This window comes from Rattus norvegicus, chromosome 9 (assembly GCF_036323735.1).
Source record: "Rattus norvegicus strain BN/NHsdMcwi chromosome 9, GRCr8, whole genome shotgun sequence".
Lineage (NCBI taxonomy): Eukaryota > Metazoa > Chordata > Mammalia > Rodentia > Muridae > Rattus > Rattus norvegicus.
In genome coordinates this window covers 116,667,561-116,689,360 of record NC_086027.1, presented here as the reverse complement: position 1 = coordinate 116,689,360, position 21,800 = coordinate 116,667,561, and the positions used below count along the sequence as shown (strand labels likewise).

Here is a 21,800-nt window from a genome sequence, read left to right as displayed (position 1 = left end):
TTTTATAGTATTTTCACTGTTCCTAAAGGGGCAGATTTTTAACAACAACAAGTCACATACAGGAGAAATAATAGGATTCTGTCTGAATGCAATTTTTGCAAGTAGTAAAGCTGCTGGTCTCCTTTCTTTAAGGAATTCATTTCCTAAGAGTGACTTGTGTGGTAGCCAAGGGCTCAAAATGTGTTAAGTGTTACTTTACTAAGTGTTAGGTGGCCCCTGGGGATTTACAAATGTATCTGTATGCAGCCAATCAGCTAATTCAATTATCCATGGACCTTCCTCCTCATTCATCATGGCTGCTAGTATACACAAACAGCCTCCTATCTGAGCCAGGAGTATCACTGTCTGCCTCTCCTTCCTCCCAGCATGTTCCCATTTTGTCTTTAAGATACCGTTAGTTAGATAACAGTTTCTCAAAATGCAATCCCAAGACCAGACATTTGGGAACCGGTTAGAACTATAAATTGCCCTTGCCTCAGCCCGTTAGAACCAGAAGCAGGAAGCGAGGACCATTTCAGACCACTCGGACAGATGTCAGAGTCTGAAAACCACTGGCTTAGGCAAGAACAAACAAACCAAGAAACTAAAAACGAAACAAAACTTATTCGGTTTCTGCCCAAGGCCAGCATTTCCTTCCAGTCCGAAAGCTAAAGCAGAAATCTTGCGCTTCTGGTCGCCCTCAGTGTATCTGTGCTAGGAACCGTCAGCTCTCGCCCTGACTCTGTCCTCACCTCTGTGGCACTGGTCTCTCCATCAGCCGCAGTGTCTGTCCGCTCACTGTCAGTCTGTGGATCACAGAAGAAATCAGATCCAAGGAGGAAGCAGGGATAGAAAACAAACCGGTCTGGTTAGAGAGCACGCACTGGTAGGGCCATTCACATTCTTTCTCTGGGACCTGTGGCATCCTACCTTCCCACGGGGGTAAGGGGATGAGCGAAGCAAAGAGGAGGCAGAGCTTGGGGTCTTCAGCAGAGCCCCTCCGAGGTCAAGACCCGAGGCACACACACAGTGGGCCGCCCTGACCTGTCTGCTTTTACAGTTCAGAACCTCAAGTTGTTCTCCGCCTCCCCCAACCCCATTTCTACAGATGCCTCACACAAGCTCTCCTAAAAAACCAGTGAGCACCAATCAAATGGAGGTTCACGTACACACATCTTACTCTAGGAATGCCACATCTTAAAAGTACATGAATTTAGATTTATGCTCATGGCTACTGAAACAGTCGCTGGACTTTCAGCCCCTCATTTATTCTATTGGATCATTTGCACCCACTATATGACCACCAGGCTGTCTGCATTACCAATTAGTGATTGGAGCATACGCTGGTGATTCACGGGCATGTATTTTATATAGAAAGCATAACTTAATTTTCAAACAGCATCGCTAGTGGGTAGCAGCTCTGGTCGCTTTGCCCCATTCTCCAATATAAAGAGGTAGGGTTGGGTATGCATTTAAACGTCTCATTGCAAAAGTACCATTCAAATGATGCAAATGATAGCAGTACTAATGAGAGAGAGAGAGAGAGAGAGAGAGAGAGAGAGAGAGAGAGAGAGAGAGAGAGAGAGAGAGAGATATTTTTAGAGACACGTAAAACAAAGCACAGCATTGGGCAGAGCAGAGGATTCTGGGGGACTGCGAGAGCCGGTTCTGGCTCACTTTTGAGGTCTATGTGTTTCCATGTGTTTAAAGGGGCTCACGGTTTGAAACAGACACTACATCCTCTTAGGAAGATGAGCCGTCAGATACAAACCGATACTTTTTTTCATCCACAAATTTCAACCTGTTAGTAAGTTTCTCTCGGTCAAAGCCTTGCGGCTGATAGTTTGAAACTAAGTATCTGAATCAGAGGCTGGAGAGTTGTGCTCTAAATACAACTCTTACCTAAAAGGGGTGTTAGACATGGTGGCCAGGACTGCTTTGCCTCTCTTGACCTATCTCTGGCAGGACGGTGTCCTGGCTCTACCTCAAACTCCGGTTTTATATATTCCTAAAACAAAGGAATTGAACTGCGCACTTGGCAGGTGTGCCTGAGAATGGAGGACAAGGTTTCAACAGATTTTTCATGGCCTAATCACTTCAGCTTAAAAAGTGTGGCAGGGAGGCCAGGGGTGTCTATTAATTCTCCTTCAGGACTAAGGCATGGCTGTGGTGATCCCAGAGCCTCCACAACTGACAGCCAGGGAAGGATGGTTCGGGATAGTACAGAACACAGACTAACTGGAAGACAGTTTAGGTTTTCAAGAAAACAGGAACCAGCCATGCCTGGAATCGTAATTAGCTGTGTCGGACACAACTGATGTTATGGAGGAAATCCTCTTCCTACCTTAACGGGTTTTCATACAATTTTAAAATTTACTTCATGAACTCTCCAACCTGATGAGCATTCAGTCACAGGCAAGAGTGAGGAGTTGACGGATTAAATATACTCAAATCCTTGCTTTTCAAGCCTGGGATACACTGGTCATGTTTCATAATTTAACTCCTGGGTTTTTTTTTGTTTTTTTTTTTTTTTGGTGAAAATGGAGACAGTAACAGCTGTAGCTACATTGCACCAGGGAGGCCAAGTGCTTTATGGAATTTCCACCACACAGAATTGAAAGTCGCGAATGAGAAACTAAAATACAATATACTGTTAGTTGTTATTATTCTGGTTTTCCTAGTTATCGGATGTTGCTGGCCATATCTAAACCCTCACAACCTGGGTGCAGGGCGTACACCCGTAACGAGGCATAAGGACCCAAAGTTCTATGATAGGGGGGTTGGATAGGATGGGATCCTGTGTTTAAAAACTCATCTGTAGACCCTGAAATTCCTACTTTATAGTCCACTCTATCAACAAAAATAATAGTTCGAATAAGGCGGTTTTGACAGCAGCCGTTATGTATACTGTATATTATTAATAATATATACTATGTACCTGTGAGGACACAAAGCTGTAGGGCAGAATGTCATGAATTACTTATACGATACTATGTCTACACAATTTAGAGTTATAAATCAGTTGGCGAATCATTTTTTTCCTTGCATAGTTGAACAGATCTCCCTCTTCTTGGCACTAGAAAGAACTACTCAGAGACTCAGAGACCATCGTACCCGACGCCACAGCAAACTAAACTCATCTAAGCGTCTCCTGGAAGGCGACTTGATTTTCTGCCTCTCACCTGACCATTCTGAAAGCTAAGAGGAATACGGCTGGGCCAGTTACCGCTCCATTATCTGAAGTGATTGAGTGTTCATATGCTGGGCTTTGCTTTGGAGAAAGGCAGTAACTGACTGACTCCCTGTGGCAGGAGGGATGTGTTAAAAGGACCACTGTCTTTAGTGGTTTTGCAAAAGAGCGAGGCAGAGATGAACTGTGTTTTAAGAGGCCATCCAGTTTGGCTGCCAGAGCAGGTGAGGCCTACAGAATTAAAATAAGCCATGTAAACAAATGCCATTTTAAGAAATGTAGTGACCCAGATGTTGGTGACTCTCAACACCGGGGATTGAGAGTCAACACTGAACAGATGGCCAAACCCAGAGCCTGGTGGCCAGAGCTCTCTCTCAGGAGGCTGGAGACACATGGAAGGCTGCTCTGGTCAGCGCTGACTCAGCCTCAGAGTTTGCAGTACCGAGGACGGAGGGCCTGGGAAGCCCCTACTCTTCGTCCACTAGCTTAAAACAGGGCTGCTGTGATTTGCTTTGCTGATGTAATGCAGACATGCCCAAGTCAACACTGGTTCTCATGCACCGACTCCAACAAGATGTAAACCCTGGATTAGGCACAAGATCTGTGTGGTTAGCGCTGGGAACGTTCAAACGGCAATTCAGAATTTAGAAAAAGCGTAGAGCAGGAATCATCTTATCATGTGAGCATGAGGACTTTTTCCTCCGCTAAGAGGAAAAATAGAAACCCTAAATTTCCATGTGAGAGACCCATCAATGGTCTTTGTACATAATATTCTATTTCCAATGGCAGCACGCTCTATAGACAATGTTTGATAACGCTGCCACTGTGAAAACGTCACATCGAAAGCCTAAGGCTGGAAGTGTCCAAAGTCTGCAGCAGAAACATGGTTATCTATTTATGCAGCAGAAACATGGTTATCTATTTATGCACACGTACCCAGAATATGGAAAGGGACTCGTCAGCAGCCTAGACTCCCCTTTAAAACACTGGTGAGATGGTTTGTATTTTCCCCTTTGCTGCTCAGAAACAGTCACACTGCTACTAAAAATACAGGTACTAACACCTCTGGCAGCTCCATGGGCTAACGGGCAGGGGCAGGTCAGATTACGGAACCACATAATTCTCTTCTCTCTTTCTTCTTCTTCTTCTTCTTCTTCTTCTTCTTCTTCTTCTTCTTCTCTCTCTCTCTCTCTCTCTCTCTCTCTCTCTCTCTCTCTCTCTCTCTCTGTGTGTGTGTGTGTGTGTGTGTGTGTGTGTGTGTGTCTGTCTCTCTCACATTGCCTTGACTTTGTGATTTTCTTCTCATGCAAGGAGTGCCTAGCATGTCTCCTGTCATATAAAATGCTTGCCTTGTGGGTCTGGGTAAGCTTGGGGCTCCTAGGGAGTGGTACAGGAGACACAAAAGCCAGTGCCTCTGGGGGTTTGGCGGGGGCCAGAGTCTATTCTTTTCCCTCTGCTTTGACTGAAGTCCTTTGAAAAGAAAACCGCTGTGCTATTCACAGGGCCGTGGAGCCAGGGGAGGGGGAGTAATCAAGAGGGAAAGGTGCTAGTTACACTGACTTACCTAGGGGCTGGGAGGAGGGACGAGATGGACAGGCTCAAAGTTCAGGTTTTTCTCCCTGTATAAGAATACCTAGCCAAGGGCCAGAGATATCAAGACGATTTTCTGGCCGTACCTCACTACAAAATGTACACATTTTGGGTCTTATGCTGCTGTCAGGTACATACAAAGGTACGGCCAGCATAGGAGAGGAAAGAAACATCGGCTACATCTTGCCCCGAGTTTCTGCGGAAACCACAGCACTGCATCTGTGGTTGTTCATGTGGTTCTTTCTGGTCCTATTGATGGCCTTCCAAGATGAGTGATGTCAAGTGGGTGCTACAAACTGTTGTAGGCATTTCCTTCTGCCTCAACAGCAAGAACTTTTATCTCACTTGACTGTGGAAGCACCTTGGATGGTGGCAGGAGGAGAAACGTGGACAATCTGGGGATGCTTCTTAGAAGGTGATATTTAACGCCCAGTACAATTGCTTGGTAACTAAGACGTGACCTCTCTGCCTTGAGTGAGTTATGTGAAATCGAATTCCAGCTGAGTCCTTAGCCCACGTAGAACTCAGTGGGTAGCAGAATGGCTAGTCGGCTACAGGCTGCCACATCCCACATGGTGTTGTGCCTAACCCTGGGGCCTGGCTTGGACTCCCCAACACAGAAACCCTCAACGTCGTGGCACACACAATAAATGAGGCTCTGAAAGTAGGACCGCTATGGCAGCAGCCAGCTAAAACTGGTTCGGACTGAAGCACAGAACACGCAGGGAAATGTGTTCTATGCTGAGGTACACACCTCTTCCTCTGAACTGTCACTCGGGTCATTGTCTAGGGAGGCGCTCAAGGAGGCCGCCTTGGGCTCCAGGAAGCAGAGGCACAGAGCCAGAGGGAAGGAGAGAGTGAGGGCGTATGGTACTGAGAAGGAGGCAGACAGCAGGAAGAAGAAGATGAAGAGGAAGCAGGGAAGGAGGGAGGGCGAGCGGATGGGCAAGAAATGCTGCCAACTCTGGGGCAGGAGGTTGGTTTCAGACAGGTTGGGGAAAGAGAGGTACCCGTCTTCATCTAGGAGCGAGGGGAATGACTCTGGGAGCTGCAAGGAGAAGGAAAACAGTGTGGTTCCTTTGCCAGCCGGCTGCCTGTAACTAAATGCCACATCTTGGTCCCCTAGGTAGGCCTTCCCCTGGGCATCAGACTCCGAGGACAGCTCTGCTCTAGGCACAGCAGAACCTGGAGAGGCCCTTTCTTTCTCCTTGCACCTCCTACGGAGCTCTGTGGGAGAGGGAGGGTCAAGATGGGCTGATGGAGGTGACAGGGGACATGAGTCAGAGCCATGCCCTGGTGACTGATGTGAAAGAGGATGGAGGAAGACAGACAGGAAGCAGTAAACGTGGATGCAAAAAGGACAAAAAGAAAAGTGCAATTAGTCAACTTTCTCATGGGCATCGGCATAAAATCCGTAAAACAAGAGCTTTAAAGTAGTCAGTGCTGCTTGGCAGCGACCCTGAGGATGACTACGGCTCTCCCAGTAGACCGTCTGTCATTCAGAGGCTGAGACACCAAACCTCAGAACAGAATCTGCTGCGAGGAATCCCCCCGCAGAAACATGCCTGAAGACTGGACAACTCTAATAAACAAAAGCCAAGACTTTCAATAACGTTCTTCTGATCTCCAGGTAACAGATCAGCCTGTAGCTTGGCTGGATTGAGAAATGGAAACAAAGCACAATTCACATTTTGACTGTGTTCAAACGTTTTCTAGTCATCTTCTTTTCCTTGGTTAGCCAATTATACCCTTCTAATTAGGAAGTTTCTGGCCCCACTCCTGTCTGAAAGCAGTTACCGATGGGATGAGGGTGTCAGCAGTGAGCACTTCAGGGTCTCTGGTTCTCCATGGAGAAACGAGGTTCCTCCAAGTCACCCATCTGTGGCTTCTTTATCTATGCTGCTAAGGAGGACCTCAGCTCTCATCAGTGGTTTAAGGCAGTTAACCAGCAGAGAGAACAGGTTTCCGGTTTCCTGTACTGTGGTTTCTATGTGTTTGGTTTCTGCCACATACGGTCTACAAATAACAGAATGATGAAATTTTGTAGTCTTCCTATTTCTCTGAGCAGACAAAGGGTATATTTACAGCTGAGGTTTGACTCCTTCACACAGTGATAAAGCGGGCATTTCCACTGAAGTGCTCCCCATGAGTGCCTGCCTTTATGAGCTTGGAGAATCGACTCCATTCCCAGCAGTCTCAATGGCCAGAGCCCAAAGCAAAGAGTCCCTAAACAGGCTGGGGCAAAGCACGGGGGCTGGTATAGCTGATACGTTCCAGACTGGGGCATGTGGAGCCTGAGATAGCTTTCTTCAGCTACTCTGCCTCTGTGCGTGTGTGTGTGTTACCAAGCATCTTAAGAACATAAAATTATTCCGCCTCTGCTTGGTGGTGGCTATCCAATCCTGAGTTAGAGAGATGTGATAAATGCATCGGCACACGGGAAGAAAATGTACAAAGCAAATCACATGTGAGGCACCGGGAAGGGAGACAATGGCCTGGATAAAAGTTTATCTGGATAGGTCAACCTCTGAAATTTTTCCCTGACACTCATGCCTGATACTAAAGCATCCCCCAACGAGCCATTTGAAGAGGGAAAAGAAAGGAATTTTGGGAAGACAGCTTTGGGGTGGGGAGATAAAGACAGCCAGCACTGGAATTGAGCTACAGCCCTCCAGAAGGCGCTGTCGAAAGGCTGTCTTCCAGGGGCCTAGGGCTATGAGGGTCGTAGTTCTCTATGTCCTTCATTTCCCCTGGGGATGGCGATGGCGCAGAGGGAGGTAGACGGGCGCTGTGCATCCCTGCATGTAAGGATCACGGGGTGGTCTTTAGAAAACAGAACGAAGAGCAGAAAACCCAGATCTACTTTGGAAGAGAACATAAAATCCTTTCTCTCTGTTGGCCATTTAAGTGTCTCTTCCCAGCCATTGAGAATCCTCTGCAGGCACCAATTATCTCAAGAGAACGGGGAACAAACCAACCTAAGAACAGCCCATGTTTACACTCCTGGTGGGTCATCTCCCCTTCCCACGCCGCCCCAGTTATAAGATCTGACTTTTGGACAGCAGAAGTGACCCGAAGGTCCTGCCAGCCGTCACTTCTGACTCTGTGCTGATTTCCGTGTTTGGGAAACAAAGGATCAGTTCCTAATGGGAGAAATGGGATGGTCCATGGGGTGACCTGAAATACTTTTATCTACTACAGAAAGTGTTTGTCTCTTCTGCTTAGGCTTTTGAGGTCTCGGATATTAAACTAAGGCGCTGTGCATGCTAGGCCAGCTCCTCACCACTAAGACACAGTTAGAGGACTGAGAGATGAGATATAAACACACAGGTTATGGTCATGCAGGGTACACGTCATCGGAAATGAAGCTGTGTTTCCTTCCTATCTAAGCTAGCATAGCATACTGGGGTAGGGGGAGAGTGAGGCCAGAAACATTCAATAGCTTTAGTGACGGTTATAAACTGGGAGCCCGGGCAAAGTATCATACCATCCAAGAACATTTCTAAAGAGACCCATACAGAACGGCTGTTGAAAGTCTCGTAAAACACACCCCCTGCTAAAATTATCCAAAAACGTCAAAGTTTTTAAGGAAACAACTTTTAGAGAAAAACGCTGAAATAATAATAATAATAATAATAATAATAATAATAATAATAATAATAATAATATAAAATCTGACATGAACATGACCAGTGCTGGAGTCTGGGTACCCCTCCACCCTAACGCACTCCTGGCCGACCATCTCGGAATGACCGAGCTGTTAGTACGAGCTGCGGGCAGCTCTGGAAGGCAGCCGAGAGCTGTACCTTTCCCTCGTGCCGGAGGGCTGCGACGGGCGTGGCTTCCTCGGCCTTCTTCCTTCTGTCCTCTTCCTCCACGTGCTCCTCCTCAGCCTTTTTCTCCGGGGTCACAGTGGTGATCAGGTTGGTCTGAGAGATGACCTTGGTTGTGGCGTACTGGCCTGTACCAACCTCTGCAGCAGACATAGAATCCTTCATGTATATTTCATGGTTTTCATTCACTGAGGCTAAAAGCAAATACAACCGGGGAAATAAAATCCCAAACAGTTACGTCAGGAGACAAAACAACAACACCACGTGGTATCATCCCTAGGAGTAAAACCCCAGTATAAACTATCAGGCTGGTTTGAGGAAAGCAAGGGAGAGTTCTGCACGGACCTTCATCCCTCGTCCAAGCACTGCATCTTTCTACATCACAATACTGGTGTTTTAAGATGATTTAAATGCCGTGTCTCAAACCCTCCTGCTCTCTGGTGGGGTGGGGAGGACTTGAGGGAGAGGAGGCTGCTTTCACCGGCAAGAGCAGTGGCTGGACCCTTGGACCAGATTCACACCAAGCCCAACAATTCACAGCAGTATTTACGGCAAAGGCTCCAATCACTTGGCTTTGAGCATGTCCGAGGAAGTGCCCGCCATCAAAGGAGCGGTGGGTTGACTCTATTATCTTTTCAGTGTTGAACAGTCCGGCACACTTCCGGTACGAAAGCTCGAAGCACAGTAATGAGGTTTAAGCATTTTGGCGGAGACTGTAGAATTTGGAAGGTCATTCCTCTCAATGCTGATGTAAGGGAGTGTTTTCATTTCCACCGCCATGAAGATGTGCCTGAACATTCTCAGCGCTACTACGTGGGGAAAACAAGACAAACACTGCCAGCAAGCCAAACCCATGCAAGGGCAGAGCGTGGGAGCGGAGCGTGGGGATGCAGGCTCAGCCCCTCATCCCAGCTGCTGTCTTAGTGAAGGACGCTTCATTCTGGCCAGCGCTTAATTCAGATAGATTTTAAATGTTTTCAGTCATTCTTTTAGAGCTTGAATGTCATAAAAAACAAACTGAGACCTAAAAGCATTGCTTTTCAAATACTCCACAGCTGATCACGGACAAAAATAGGACCAGAATTCACATTTCTGGCACTTTAAGACACCAACTAAAAAACAGAGAAGAATTCTAAAGGGAAGCCTTCACTAAGATAGACGCTGCCTCTCTATGCTGATGAAAGGCTCACACAAGGCATGGCTGCTTAGTGGCCATTTGTGCTGTTATATACAGGCTGCTGCCTTGTCAGAAAGCAGTTTAATGCTCCCACATGCAGGAATGGCACCCGCTCCACAGCAGGGGACAGACTCGAAACGTCAGAAGGGGACAGCACATACTAACGTCACTTTTGGGCAGAAAGGAAGAGATAGCATGGTATTAGTCCACTGAGTTCACAAGTGTCTTCTGTTTTCTCAACAGTCATTTTCACACAAAGACCAAGAGGAAAGAAACAAGACAACAACAGCACCTTTCCCTTGGTATCCAGGGGAAAGGAAGGCTCGAGTCTATGCAAGTCCCTTGAATACCGACACAGAGGACATACAAACGGTTAGCAAAGAGTCTCTAAAGGGCAGGAAAAAAGTTCTGGCGCCAACGTGGAGATTTTCACGTCCTAATACAATCCTGCAAGCGGACCTGGGTCTAGAAACACAGAAAGGTATCTAACGGCAGTATCCTCTCTTGACATCTATTGTGGGTTGTTGCTGGGACGTCTCTGAATAGAGGCTCAAGTCCCTTATGGAGAATGACACGTCTTTTATACACACAATTTGTCTCTAGTGTTTAGGCCACTCTCTACTGGTTTTAATGCCTAGCACAATATAAATAAGACGTGAGTAGTTAGCACAACGCAATGTTTAGGGATGATGAAGGGAACACAGCCTGTGTATTCCGTATGGATATAATCTTCTAAGGGGCAGGAATACTGGAGGTTGTAGTTATCTGTTGGCTGTCTGTAAGTCTGTCTATTATGTTTTCTGGTGCTGGAGATGGAGCTGAACCTAGGGTCCTGGGCCTGCTTGGTAAAGGAAACCCCTATCCACCCTGGAGTCTCTCATATTTTCAACCCACAGTTTCGATCTACACTAGGCTGACTGCAGAGCGAGAACCTTTACACGTGGAGACCGATGGTAATCATGCTGTGGCCAGCTCACAGGAGCCTCTAAGAATAACTACCAACATAATTATGGCGACAGTTCTATTAACACGAAGACTGCTTTCCACATATCTTTCCTCTTCATAACAACCCCGGGGAAGGGTGAAGCTGTTCTAATGTCTTTTTTGCTTGACTAAAACCTAGGACCACATAGCCCTGGCTCCAGTTGTATTTTCCTACGTATAAGCCTTGTTTCTGTACTAATAGCAATATATACAACACAGCACTCACAATAAAAGCATGGCTGCTTCTTAATCAGGGGTTCTAGGGAACCCCTCACCCACTGCTACTTTGGGATAAGGTAAGTGGAATGGGGGTTGTTACGACCCAACAAGGAACAGCAGAAACACACAGACGAGGAAAGAGGGCCCAAGCAACCTAACTTTTCCCATTTTAATTTAGGTTTACTTATGAACACTGTGTATACTTTTCAGAAATGTCTAATTCTTTATCCATTCAGAGGACAGAAGGAGTCTTCCAAGGGCCAGCCAGGCCATGGCCAGGTGCTGAATTAGATCCGCCCACACCCAGGTCCTAAGTGTTACTATTGCTAGCGTACTCTGGGGCAAAGAGCAGAGCCCTCTGTTGTGAGGGATAATACCGCATGCCATAGACAAAACTACCCCCTACTGAAAACTCAGGATGAAGCTCTTCCTGACCAAGGGTCATCGTTGGCTGGACTTGTCTGACTAGACAGCAGACAGGGTCATCGACTACAGCAATGCTTTCTCCCAGGTATGATCATGGTTTTTAGTCTCCCTAATTTTTTTTTTTTAGAAACAGAGATGTATTTAATGTATAGTTTTCCTCCAGTTAATCCCTGAAGATCTGCCTGGAAGAGAATGGATTCCGGGAGGCTAATCCCTGTCCCGACAGTGAAGACATCTTCCCCAGGTTCTTATCTGAGGTACCCTACTCCTACATGAGCTCCCAATAAAACCCACCGACCAAGACATACTGTGGAGATGAGATGGTTCAAAAACCCGCCCTTCAGCCGTTCAGACTCACATAGTGACATCTTGCAGTGTTAGGAGATGTCTGTTTAGCCAAAACCCACAGTGGTTTCACACACCCTGCTGTGCGGCTATCAAGAGCTACTGAGACCAGTCAGCAGTGCCTACCTCCATCCAAGCTGCGAGACATGGTGTATCGTTTGCTGGACGAGCGTTCGAAGTAAGGCGCCGGGCGGTCTATCAATGCACTGGCTCTTCTCGTCTGCGCCTGGGTTCTGCCACTGTAGCGGAACTTGGAGCCCAAGGTCAGGAATTTCTTTGGAGGTGCTTCTGGTAGCAGTAGTCTAAGGGTATTCAAGAAAACACCAGAAATGGGAGCTCACCTTTAGATGGTGTTTGAAGCCCAGCACTGTGCTTTCTGTGCTAAAAGTTTAATGCACAACTTGCAGCTAAGTGAATCTGAGTTGACAGGAAACACTATCAACACATACAGCACACATTAACTGGGGGTGCATGTGGGGTTGGGCAAAATAGGAAGGAATGTTCTGAGGATATAGCTTGATGGTAGAACGTCTGCCTACTATGCCAAGGCCCTGGGTTCTATCCCTAGCACTACAAATTTTTTTATAAAAAGATAAAAGATATAGTAAGTCAGGCGAGGTGGTACATGCCTGAAACTCTTGCAGTTAGAAGGTGAAAGCAGAAGGGTAAGAAGTTTGAGGTCAACACACACACCTACACACACAAGCACATACACACACACACACATATATACATATACATACATATATACACACATATACACACACATACACATACACACATACATACACAATACATATATACACATATGTACATACATATACACACAGACATATACACACAAGCATACATAAATACATACATACAGGCATACACACAGACATACACACATATATATACATACACATACATATCATATATACACACATATACACAGAGACATATGACATATACACACATATACAGAGACATACAGACATATACACATACACACATACATGCATATATACACACATACATATACACACATACATATACACATATACACATAGACATACACACATACATATATACACACATATAACATACATACACAATTCATAATACATATACACATAAATACATATATACATACATATACACAGAGATACACACATACATACACACATATACATACATCATATATACATACATACAAATACATATACACATATATGTACATACATACACACAGACATATACACACATACATACATATATAAATACAGAGATACACACAGACATATAGACATACACTCATACATATACACAAATACATACATGCATACATATACACAAACACACAGACATTCACACATACATATAAACACACACACATAGAGGACCAGACAGTATAACTGACAATTATGAAATATAATGTTGAAGACACACAACATAAAAAAAGGACAAGAGCAGGTAAGTCAAGATAAATTACGGAAAACCTTCACGTTTGTCAGATGTTCCTTTAGAATTTCACACCAGCTCTCAGTGTGTGAGCTGGGAATAGAAGCACAGGCCTGCGACCCCAGCTCTCCAGAGGTTGAGGGAGTTGGATTGGGAGCCTCAGGACAGCTTGGATTACATAGTGTGCTGTCTCAATACGTGATGTACTTGCCTCGTAAGCATGAGAACCTGAGTTTGGATTCCCCAGAGCCCACTTAAATCTGGCAAGGCAGATCCTGTAATACCAGCATATCTATAGGGAGCCAGGAGTTGAGCCAGGAGAGCTCAGCTAGCTGTATGAATAGCACGTAGCAGCAGTAAAGAATGGACTCTGTCTTAAAGACGGTGGGAAGGGAGGAGGGATATATCCAAGGTTATCCTCTGGCCTCCATGTGTAAAGTGACATGTATAACCTACACACACACACACACACACACACACAGAAACACAGGCACACATATACATAAACATACACACATGCACACATATAGGCACACACACGCACATGTACACACACACATACACACACACGTGCATAGAGAGAGAAAGAGAGAGAGAAACCGACACACACACACACACACACACACACACACAGAAACACAGGCACACACACATAAACACAGGCACACATACATAAACATACACACATGCACACACACAGGCACACACACGCACATACACACACACTCGAGCATAGAGAGAGAAAGAGAGAAACCTACATACACGCACACGCACACAAACACAGGCATACACACACATACACATACACACACACAGGCACACACACACATACACACACATGCACACACAGGCATACACACATGCACACATATGCACTCATATAGGCATACAGATACACACACGCACACACACACGTGTGTGCACATGCAAGCATACACTTGCACACACACATATACAGAGGGGGGGGGGAGAGACAGAGACACTCATCCATGTATATTTTTAAAATGGAAGGAAGGGTCCATGACCCTTTCCTCTATAAACTTTTTGTTTTCCCCAAGTAAAAGTATCTCCAACAGTTCAAAATTTTGTTAGGAAGAAACAAACATTTGCTTCCTACCTGAAAAATGTATGATGTTCCACACATACTTTCCAGAGGCGCTTGGCAGCCCTATGGTTCGGCAACTTGAAGCCAATGGTGCTTTCGAATTGTTCAAACTAGAAATTAAAGAGAGAAAACCAGGAGAGATTAAAATGACCTTTGCTATTATAAATAAAAACTCTGCAAATAACATACAGACATAGAGTCCATCCTAACTCTTTCTGTTACTCACAGATTTGGTGATTATGCACAGACTTGACTCTAAGGAATCCATTCATTTTTACCTGTTATCTTTCACCTTAAAAATGCGTGAAGTGTAGATAACTGTGTTAGGCATGGGGTGCCTATACGATCACGAGTCTTGCAAAAGTCTGAACTCAAATCAAGGAGATGCATGGATCCCCTCCAGAGACCAGTTCATCCTGATCTCACCTCGAGCTTGAACTAAACTAACAGAAATGTAGCAGTTGTTCACTGCAGACATAGAAATAACATCTTCCAGTACCTGATGGAAATATATATATCCTTTCTCCATAGCTGATGCCTTGCTATTTACATGATATTGCTGAGGTCTCCCACGTGGTCTGCTGTGGTTACAGGACTGACTGCTAACACATCTCTCTATTGAACATCACAGACGAGCAGAGCAAATTTTTATATTTCCCATCTTGTTGAGAATCTTCATAGGATACTCTGTCAGCCATTTTTATGCTTTTGAAGATAAATATCTACTCTTCTGTATCATGTTTTGATATTATTACAGATGCACCACCACCTGCTTTTGGCGTCTGCAGGAGTCATAATCCATCAGGCCAGCAGAGGGCAATGACCTTAAACATAAAAGCTCATTCCACCGAGCACAGAACAACCGCAGCGTTGGTACTGACAGCAAAAGTTACTTATGAGGCAAAGTATCAAGGTGAGGGAATCATGGGAGATGTGATTACCCCTGACCTCTTTTGCTTGTCTGCTCAGGTAAATGGGGGAATCAGGAAATACATCAGAAGTGGCCTTCCCCAGTTTTGCATTGGATTCAGTCATCCCTGTAAAGTGGTAGTTGGAAAAACTGCTGTTGTCTGAAGGTCCCAGTAAGTACTGTGGCTGTGGACTAAGCACCACCGCCTTTAGCAGTGCATCTAACATCTAAGAGCAGAACACCCAGGCCAGGGGGTGTTGAGAGCTGGCCCATTCTCCATGCAAGACCAGGAGAAATTGCTCTTCTCTTTTTAAGAAAATCTCAAAAACATTTATGGTCATACAGTAACTGTCCATATTTTTGGAGTATCAAAAAAATTAGGGGTCGTTTGGGATACTCATCTCCTGAAACGGGCTCATGATTTAATGCTGGGGATATTCGAAATCGTCCCTACTAGGTGTTTTGAAATGTATTCCCTGTCAACTCTATTTACAGACTGAGCTACAGAACACTGGAGCCCTTCCTCCTATCCAAGTGCAGATGGGTCTGATAGCTATTTTCTTTCTAACTCAGCTGCCCCTGTAACCCTTTGGACGCACCCCCATCCTTCTCTCCAACTCTAGCGGCTCGTTGGTGGGAACAGAGAGGCTTCCCACTCTGGTTTGTGTCCGCAGAGCTTGTATGCCATGGGTAATTAACTCAAATGGGAGTAATAAAGGGTGCACATTTCTATGCGCCTGCTTCTGACACACCCCAAAGCCTTATTCACTGTTGTCTGTCATACCTTAGGATACTGTCTGTCACCCCCAAGAGCTGACCACTCACTGACCCTCAAGCCTCTGAACTCTTACATGGTCATTGAACACTTTTCCCTGGTTCCCATTCTGCACGTCCTCTGTGTAGTCCACAACACCACTAGTGAATCATTTGACACAGAGACTCATGTGGAGATTAGTCCCTTGTTGTCTGTGGCTGTCAGCTCCTCCATATGTTGCTTCTCCATCTGTCCTCTCTTTAAGGCACCCTATGATGGTTTGTATATGATTGGACCAGGGAGTGGCACTATTAGGAGGTGTGGCCTTGTTGGAGTAGATGTGTCACTGTGGGTGTGAGCTTTAAGACTCATCCTAGCTGCCTGGAAGTCAGTCTTCTCCTAGCTGCCTTCAGGTGGAGATGTAGAACTCTCAGCTCCTCCTGCACCATGCCTGCCAGGATGCTGCCATGTTCCTGCCTTGATGACAATGGACTGAACCTCTGATCCTGTAAGCCGGCCCCAATTAACTGTTGTCCTTCTAAGAGTTGCCTTGGCCATGGTGTCTGTTCGCAGCAGTAAAACCCTAACTAACACACATCCACACACTGTTTTTATTAAGGCCTCCTTTTGAACCCTTCTTTTTTTTTTCCTGTTCAATTTATGCCATGCCTAAGGCCTTCGATAAGTTGTATACAGCTGGTGACTCATTATTGTCTACCATGCAAGAATGAACCCTTAAAGTCTGCCTTCACTCTGCCAAGCTTCTCAAGTGACTGAGCGGTTTTTGTGTTTTTTATTTCATGATGTCTCCTGACTTTATTTCTCCATTGTGATCCTTAAAACTCAACATCAAAACAGACGTCAAAGTGTTAATAACTAAGAGACCCCAAAGAGCTGGGAGTAGATCCGCGTGAAGAGAATTTCAGTATCATTTTCTGAAAAATTTTGCCAACTCTTTCCTCACGGTTAAGATCATGTCTGCCAATGCCGCTCATGGGAATAGAAGAGTCATGGGAAATGACTCTTTTAGAAGCTTCTCCCTTTATTCCCATCCCAATCCTGCTCCAGAGCTTACCAGTTCTGCCTGGAACCCTCTCGCAAGCCTGTTCTGTCCAATCTTCCCTCACAGCCTCTGAGCCAATTGGGTCTTAGCATTGTCTCATTAGAGTTGGGATTTTGTTATGAAATTTACAAAAGCAAAGTATTCCTCCTGGACATTATGCCCTTATTTAAGCCTCCATGACTCATGGCTGTCCGGTCAGCTCATGTCACCAACTCTCCCCTCGACCTCCCCCAACACTTCTTGCTCCACATCTACAGAACGCCACGTCGTGTGCAGCGTGGTGTTACAGCCTCAGCTCCCACTGTTCCTCTGCTCAACAGAAGGCAAATGGAAAACGCCTTAAGTGAAAGAGCAGGTAACGTCTGTCTGTCTCTCATGCTCGACCCTGGCTGGGAAGAAGCTGCTGCTCACCTAGGTTTTCACTGAGTTCAAGTGAGTGCAGGTGCATTAAGTTTAAAAACACCACAACTTCAGGTGCAATCACGTGGAAGGCTTACGTATTACACCATTATCGATAATTATTGCTTTAAATTCATATTGCATTTGATCCTTGCTGTATATTTTAATTTAATTTTCAACTTTCTAAAGATATATGTGTGTGTGTGTGTGTGTGTATGTATATAAATGTTTTGCCTGCATGCTTTGTGCCCGAGGAAACGTCTGGAAGAGGGCATTGTATCCTCTGGAAATGGGGCTACAGATGTTTGTGAGCCACTGTGTGGGTGCTGGTGATAGAATCTATCTGGTCCTCTGCAAGAGCAACGAGCGAGTGCACTTAACTACAGAGCCCGTCTCTCCAGCCTTACACTTTCATTTTGAGAAATGATTTTCCACTAAGAGGCTTCAGTGGAGGGATGAAAGCCTCAGAGAGATTATGCCAGAAAATGTTCAGAGATACAAAAGGGCAGGGATCTTTGAGGCTTGAGAGCCTTTAATATATTAAATCCCACCTGTTAGAAATTAGAGGTACTTGTTAATTTTCTCCTAAGGGGGGGGGACAGCTGGCATTCACAGCTCGCTGTGCACAGATCGTCAAGGATGATGGAAGTTCATTGGGTAGACTGTGGCTTAAAGAGTATTAACAATTCTTATTCTTTTACTGGTTTCTCTAACGAATGAATAAAATAGATAATAATTGGCATTCAGAACTCCACTCCTTAGACCTTAGAGCATGTATCTTTAAGTTACTGGTGTGAAGAACACCCAGATTAACAGGAGAACACGACGACAAGACACCAGGGAAGAGAGATATTCACCACAGTTTGAGGCATCTCGATTCTACATTAAAATATAACTTTAAAGGTCCTTTCAGTCAATGTATGCCATTGGTTTAAAACAACAAAACAAAACAAAACAAAACAAAACACTGGACTAGCCTAATAAAGAAGAGAACATGTTGTTACCATTTCCTGGAGAAACCTACAATGAATTCTCAGAGGCATTTAGACGTGAAAATTCCCCGTGTCCCACAGTGCTTGCAATTCCCCAACACATGGTTTATATTTCTGCTTGCACTTGGGAATCTTCCTTCCAAGAGCTTATGGAGATATGGACTACTTACCTCTCCTGGCCGGATTTTAATGTAAAAGTTGTTCCGTTTATAAGAAATTTTTAGGACCTTGGGCCAAGCAAATCTGTTTATTCGAAGCCGGTCACGATAGATCAACAGGCCGCTGGCACAGACCCCTAACATGATCTCCACGCCTTCCGAATCCTGGAAGAAATAACGGGGCAGGTTCTCACTCATTTCCATTTTCTTGCAGGTACGAGATTATTTAGGACTCCATGACAGAAGGTATAATTGACTAATTTAAATACAAAAAATACTGTTGCAGTTTGTCAAGCACCACTACCACATAATAGCATTTTAATGATGATATTTTTCACTGTGGAGGGCTGGAAAAGTTAAATCAATTCCCCGAGTATCCTCAGACTTACAGCACTAATACTGCATACAGAGTGTGCAATACATGTGTGTGTGTGTGTGTGTGTTTGTGTGTGTGTGCAGACATACACATATGCACAAGCACGCACAAGCAGGCACACACACAGAGACACACATGCACAAGCATGCACAAGCACACAATACACACACATGCACACACATACACACACATGCACACACGCATACACATGCACACACATACACACACACACATGCACACACATGCACACACATCCATAGTCTTTATAATGAAATTCTGAGGTGTAGAGTGGCCCAGTCACCTTGTTTACAAGGTATCATTGTGACATCTGTCCCGCCTTGGAATGTTTTATGCATGGAAGTCTGTAAAATGGACTCTGCTGTGGCTTGTGAAGGATAAGACAGGACAACATCACAATGTATGTAAGGGGCAATGCCCCAACAGCTCTGGAAGCAGAGGACAGGAAACTTCACAAGCAGGTCCAGCCCACCCAGGAAGTGACAGGGAGGTCTCTGCTAGCTGTCACGGGCCTGCCATCTTGGAGTCACTGTGCAGCACCAGATAGGTAAAGAGGGAAGAACAGAAGAGCCAGACATGGGCACCTCATTCTCCTATGTGGTAGGAGTTACTAACCCCAAGACCCTCGCCATAAGCAAAAAGGAAGGGTCTTGCCTCTGTAACTGGCCAGTGTTGGGTCCGTCCAGCATGTATCAATCAACATGTTTGTTAGAAGCAAAGGTGAATAAAACAATGGAACTATGGAGTCTGTAGCTCATTAACTGCATACGAGCAAAAGATATTTCTGTCAAAATTCTGCCAGGGGCTACCCCTTGAGCCAATCTCAAGGATCTCAGGCAGTAAAGTTTTCATCGTTCTTCTTGGAGGCATCTCCCTGTGACGGCATTCATATACCTACTGCACTGGCTCTGTAGACAGACCTGAGGTGGGTCTGCCTGTCCTGGTGAAGGCAATGGGTTCTGTTATCAACTTAATTGATTTTAATTCATTTCTTTATGATTTCTGGCAGCAACAAGGAATTAACTTGGATCTTTGCTTTGAACAACAGACTTGGACTTGATTGTCTGAGGTCTTGCTACGTGGCTCTGGTGGTCTTATACATGCTCAATCTTCCTGCCTCTGTCACTGCAATGCTCACAGTGTTTACCAACATATGCAGTCTTTCTCTCCACTACTGAACTATTACTGTCCTTCAATATTTCAATCATAGGGCACCTGAGAGGAATACACACACATGCGCGCATGCACACACACATACACACACACACAAACACACATATGCACACACACATATACACACATACTGCACACACATGTACACACACATACACACACACATATATATACACAAATGCACACATACACATATACACACACCACACACATACACACACACATAGACACATACACACATATATACACACACATACCACACACACACACACACACACACTTTATAAACTTACATCAAATAAAAAAATTTGACAAAACCTAGTAAGACAGATATTAAGGGATTAAACAAGCACATACAGATTTCCTAAGAGAAAACAAATTATTTAGGGTCGGTTTTCCAAACACAAGACCATTCTCAAATACAGGTATTTCTTATGGGGTCCAAGGTGGCAATCTGGAATGTTTAAATGAATCTGGAGCTTAAAGACACACGTGCCATCCACATAAGAGAAGCATCTCACTGATGCCATCCACATAAGAGAAGCATCTCACTGATGACCGGAGATTAGCACTAATTTAATCAGTTTAATTTCCTTCTTGAAACGATGGAGCACGGCTTCACGAGAAAGTGAAGTCTACAACCGAATCGTTTGTTATACTTAATATTCAGATAAAAATCCTGTAACAGGATGCATTCCACTTCCATAACTCATTCTTCTTAATTGGCATAATTTCAAATCATATTATTAAACAAAAAGCAGCCATCTATTTAAGTTCAGTGGCTACTGCTATGTTAAGTGGTTTGATTTCCTGGTAGCAATGACCCATCCGGTGCTGCACTTCCCTAAAGGATGCACTAATCTTTATTTCTAGGTAGTGAAAGGATCACGGTGTGTGAGGTAAAGCAAAACTTGCTGCATTCACTCAGATTATCTTGCCATGCTCGTTTCTTCACCTTTTAGCCAACTGGAGAAAACATGAAGATTTAAAATAAAGTTTCACTGGATGTCTTTAGTTTTATTTTGAAAGCACTACCCAGATATATACCTGGCATAGCAGAAAAGACAAAACAAAACACCAAAAACAAGCAAAAAAGGACCATGCAGCTGACATCACCCCCCCCCACACACACACACACTTACACATACACACACACACACACACATACACACACACACACACACAGCAAGGAGATTGGGCATGTAGCATATTAGCATCCGCCTGGCATAACCCATCAAATCAAACAGACATCACCCATCAAACCACACAGACATCACCCATCAAACCACACAGACATTACCCATCAAACCAGATGCCTACCATTTTCCTGTCTAATCTCACAGTAGACTTGCCTTGTTTCCCAAGAGCTCCCCCAGAACAGGCTGACACACCCCAACTCTGTCTACACAGCCAGCACAGTAGGCATGTGAATGTCGTCATAGAGAGATGCCCCCAAGGACAGAGAAAAGTTTATTATCCACAGCACTTACAGAGCAGAGACCTCATTCTCTTTGTTTATCATGGTTGTGAGATTTGCTTGACCTTGGCCACCTGGAATCTCTTTATCCCTAGGCTTCAGGATGGACAGTGAAAAAGACTTTGCTTCCTTAGAAGCTGTAATCACACATTCTTTTGAGTTCTAGACTGTAGCTGGGGACATCTAACA

At 44.9% G+C, this 21,800-nt stretch overlaps 1 protein-coding gene across 50 annotated transcripts in view; it reads right to left on the bottom strand.

Moving 5' to 3' along the window:
• Positions 1-21,800, bottom strand: part of Epb41l3 (erythrocyte membrane protein band 4.1-like 3) — a 204,411-nt gene that overhangs the window by 17,914 nt on the left and 164,697 nt on the right. For 17 of the 50 annotated variants that reach the window (XM_063266563.1, XM_063266556.1, XM_063266557.1 and 14 more), the window contains exons 9-13: positions 18,580-18,732; positions 14,304-14,401; positions 11,870-12,045; positions 8,566-8,786; positions 732-785 (exon numbers count right to left, since the gene is read on the bottom strand). In XM_063266563.1, the coding sequence (XP_063122633.1) occupies positions 732-785; positions 8,566-8,786; positions 11,870-12,045; positions 14,304-14,401; positions 18,580-18,732 (702 nt within the window). Of the gene's footprint in view, positions 1-731; positions 786-5,513; positions 6,060-8,565; positions 8,787-11,869; positions 12,046-14,303; positions 14,402-18,579; positions 18,733-21,800 lie in introns of all 50 variants that reach the window. The other 33 variants (XM_063266554.1, XM_063266552.1, XM_063266550.1 and 30 more) reach the window with 5 other exon arrangements.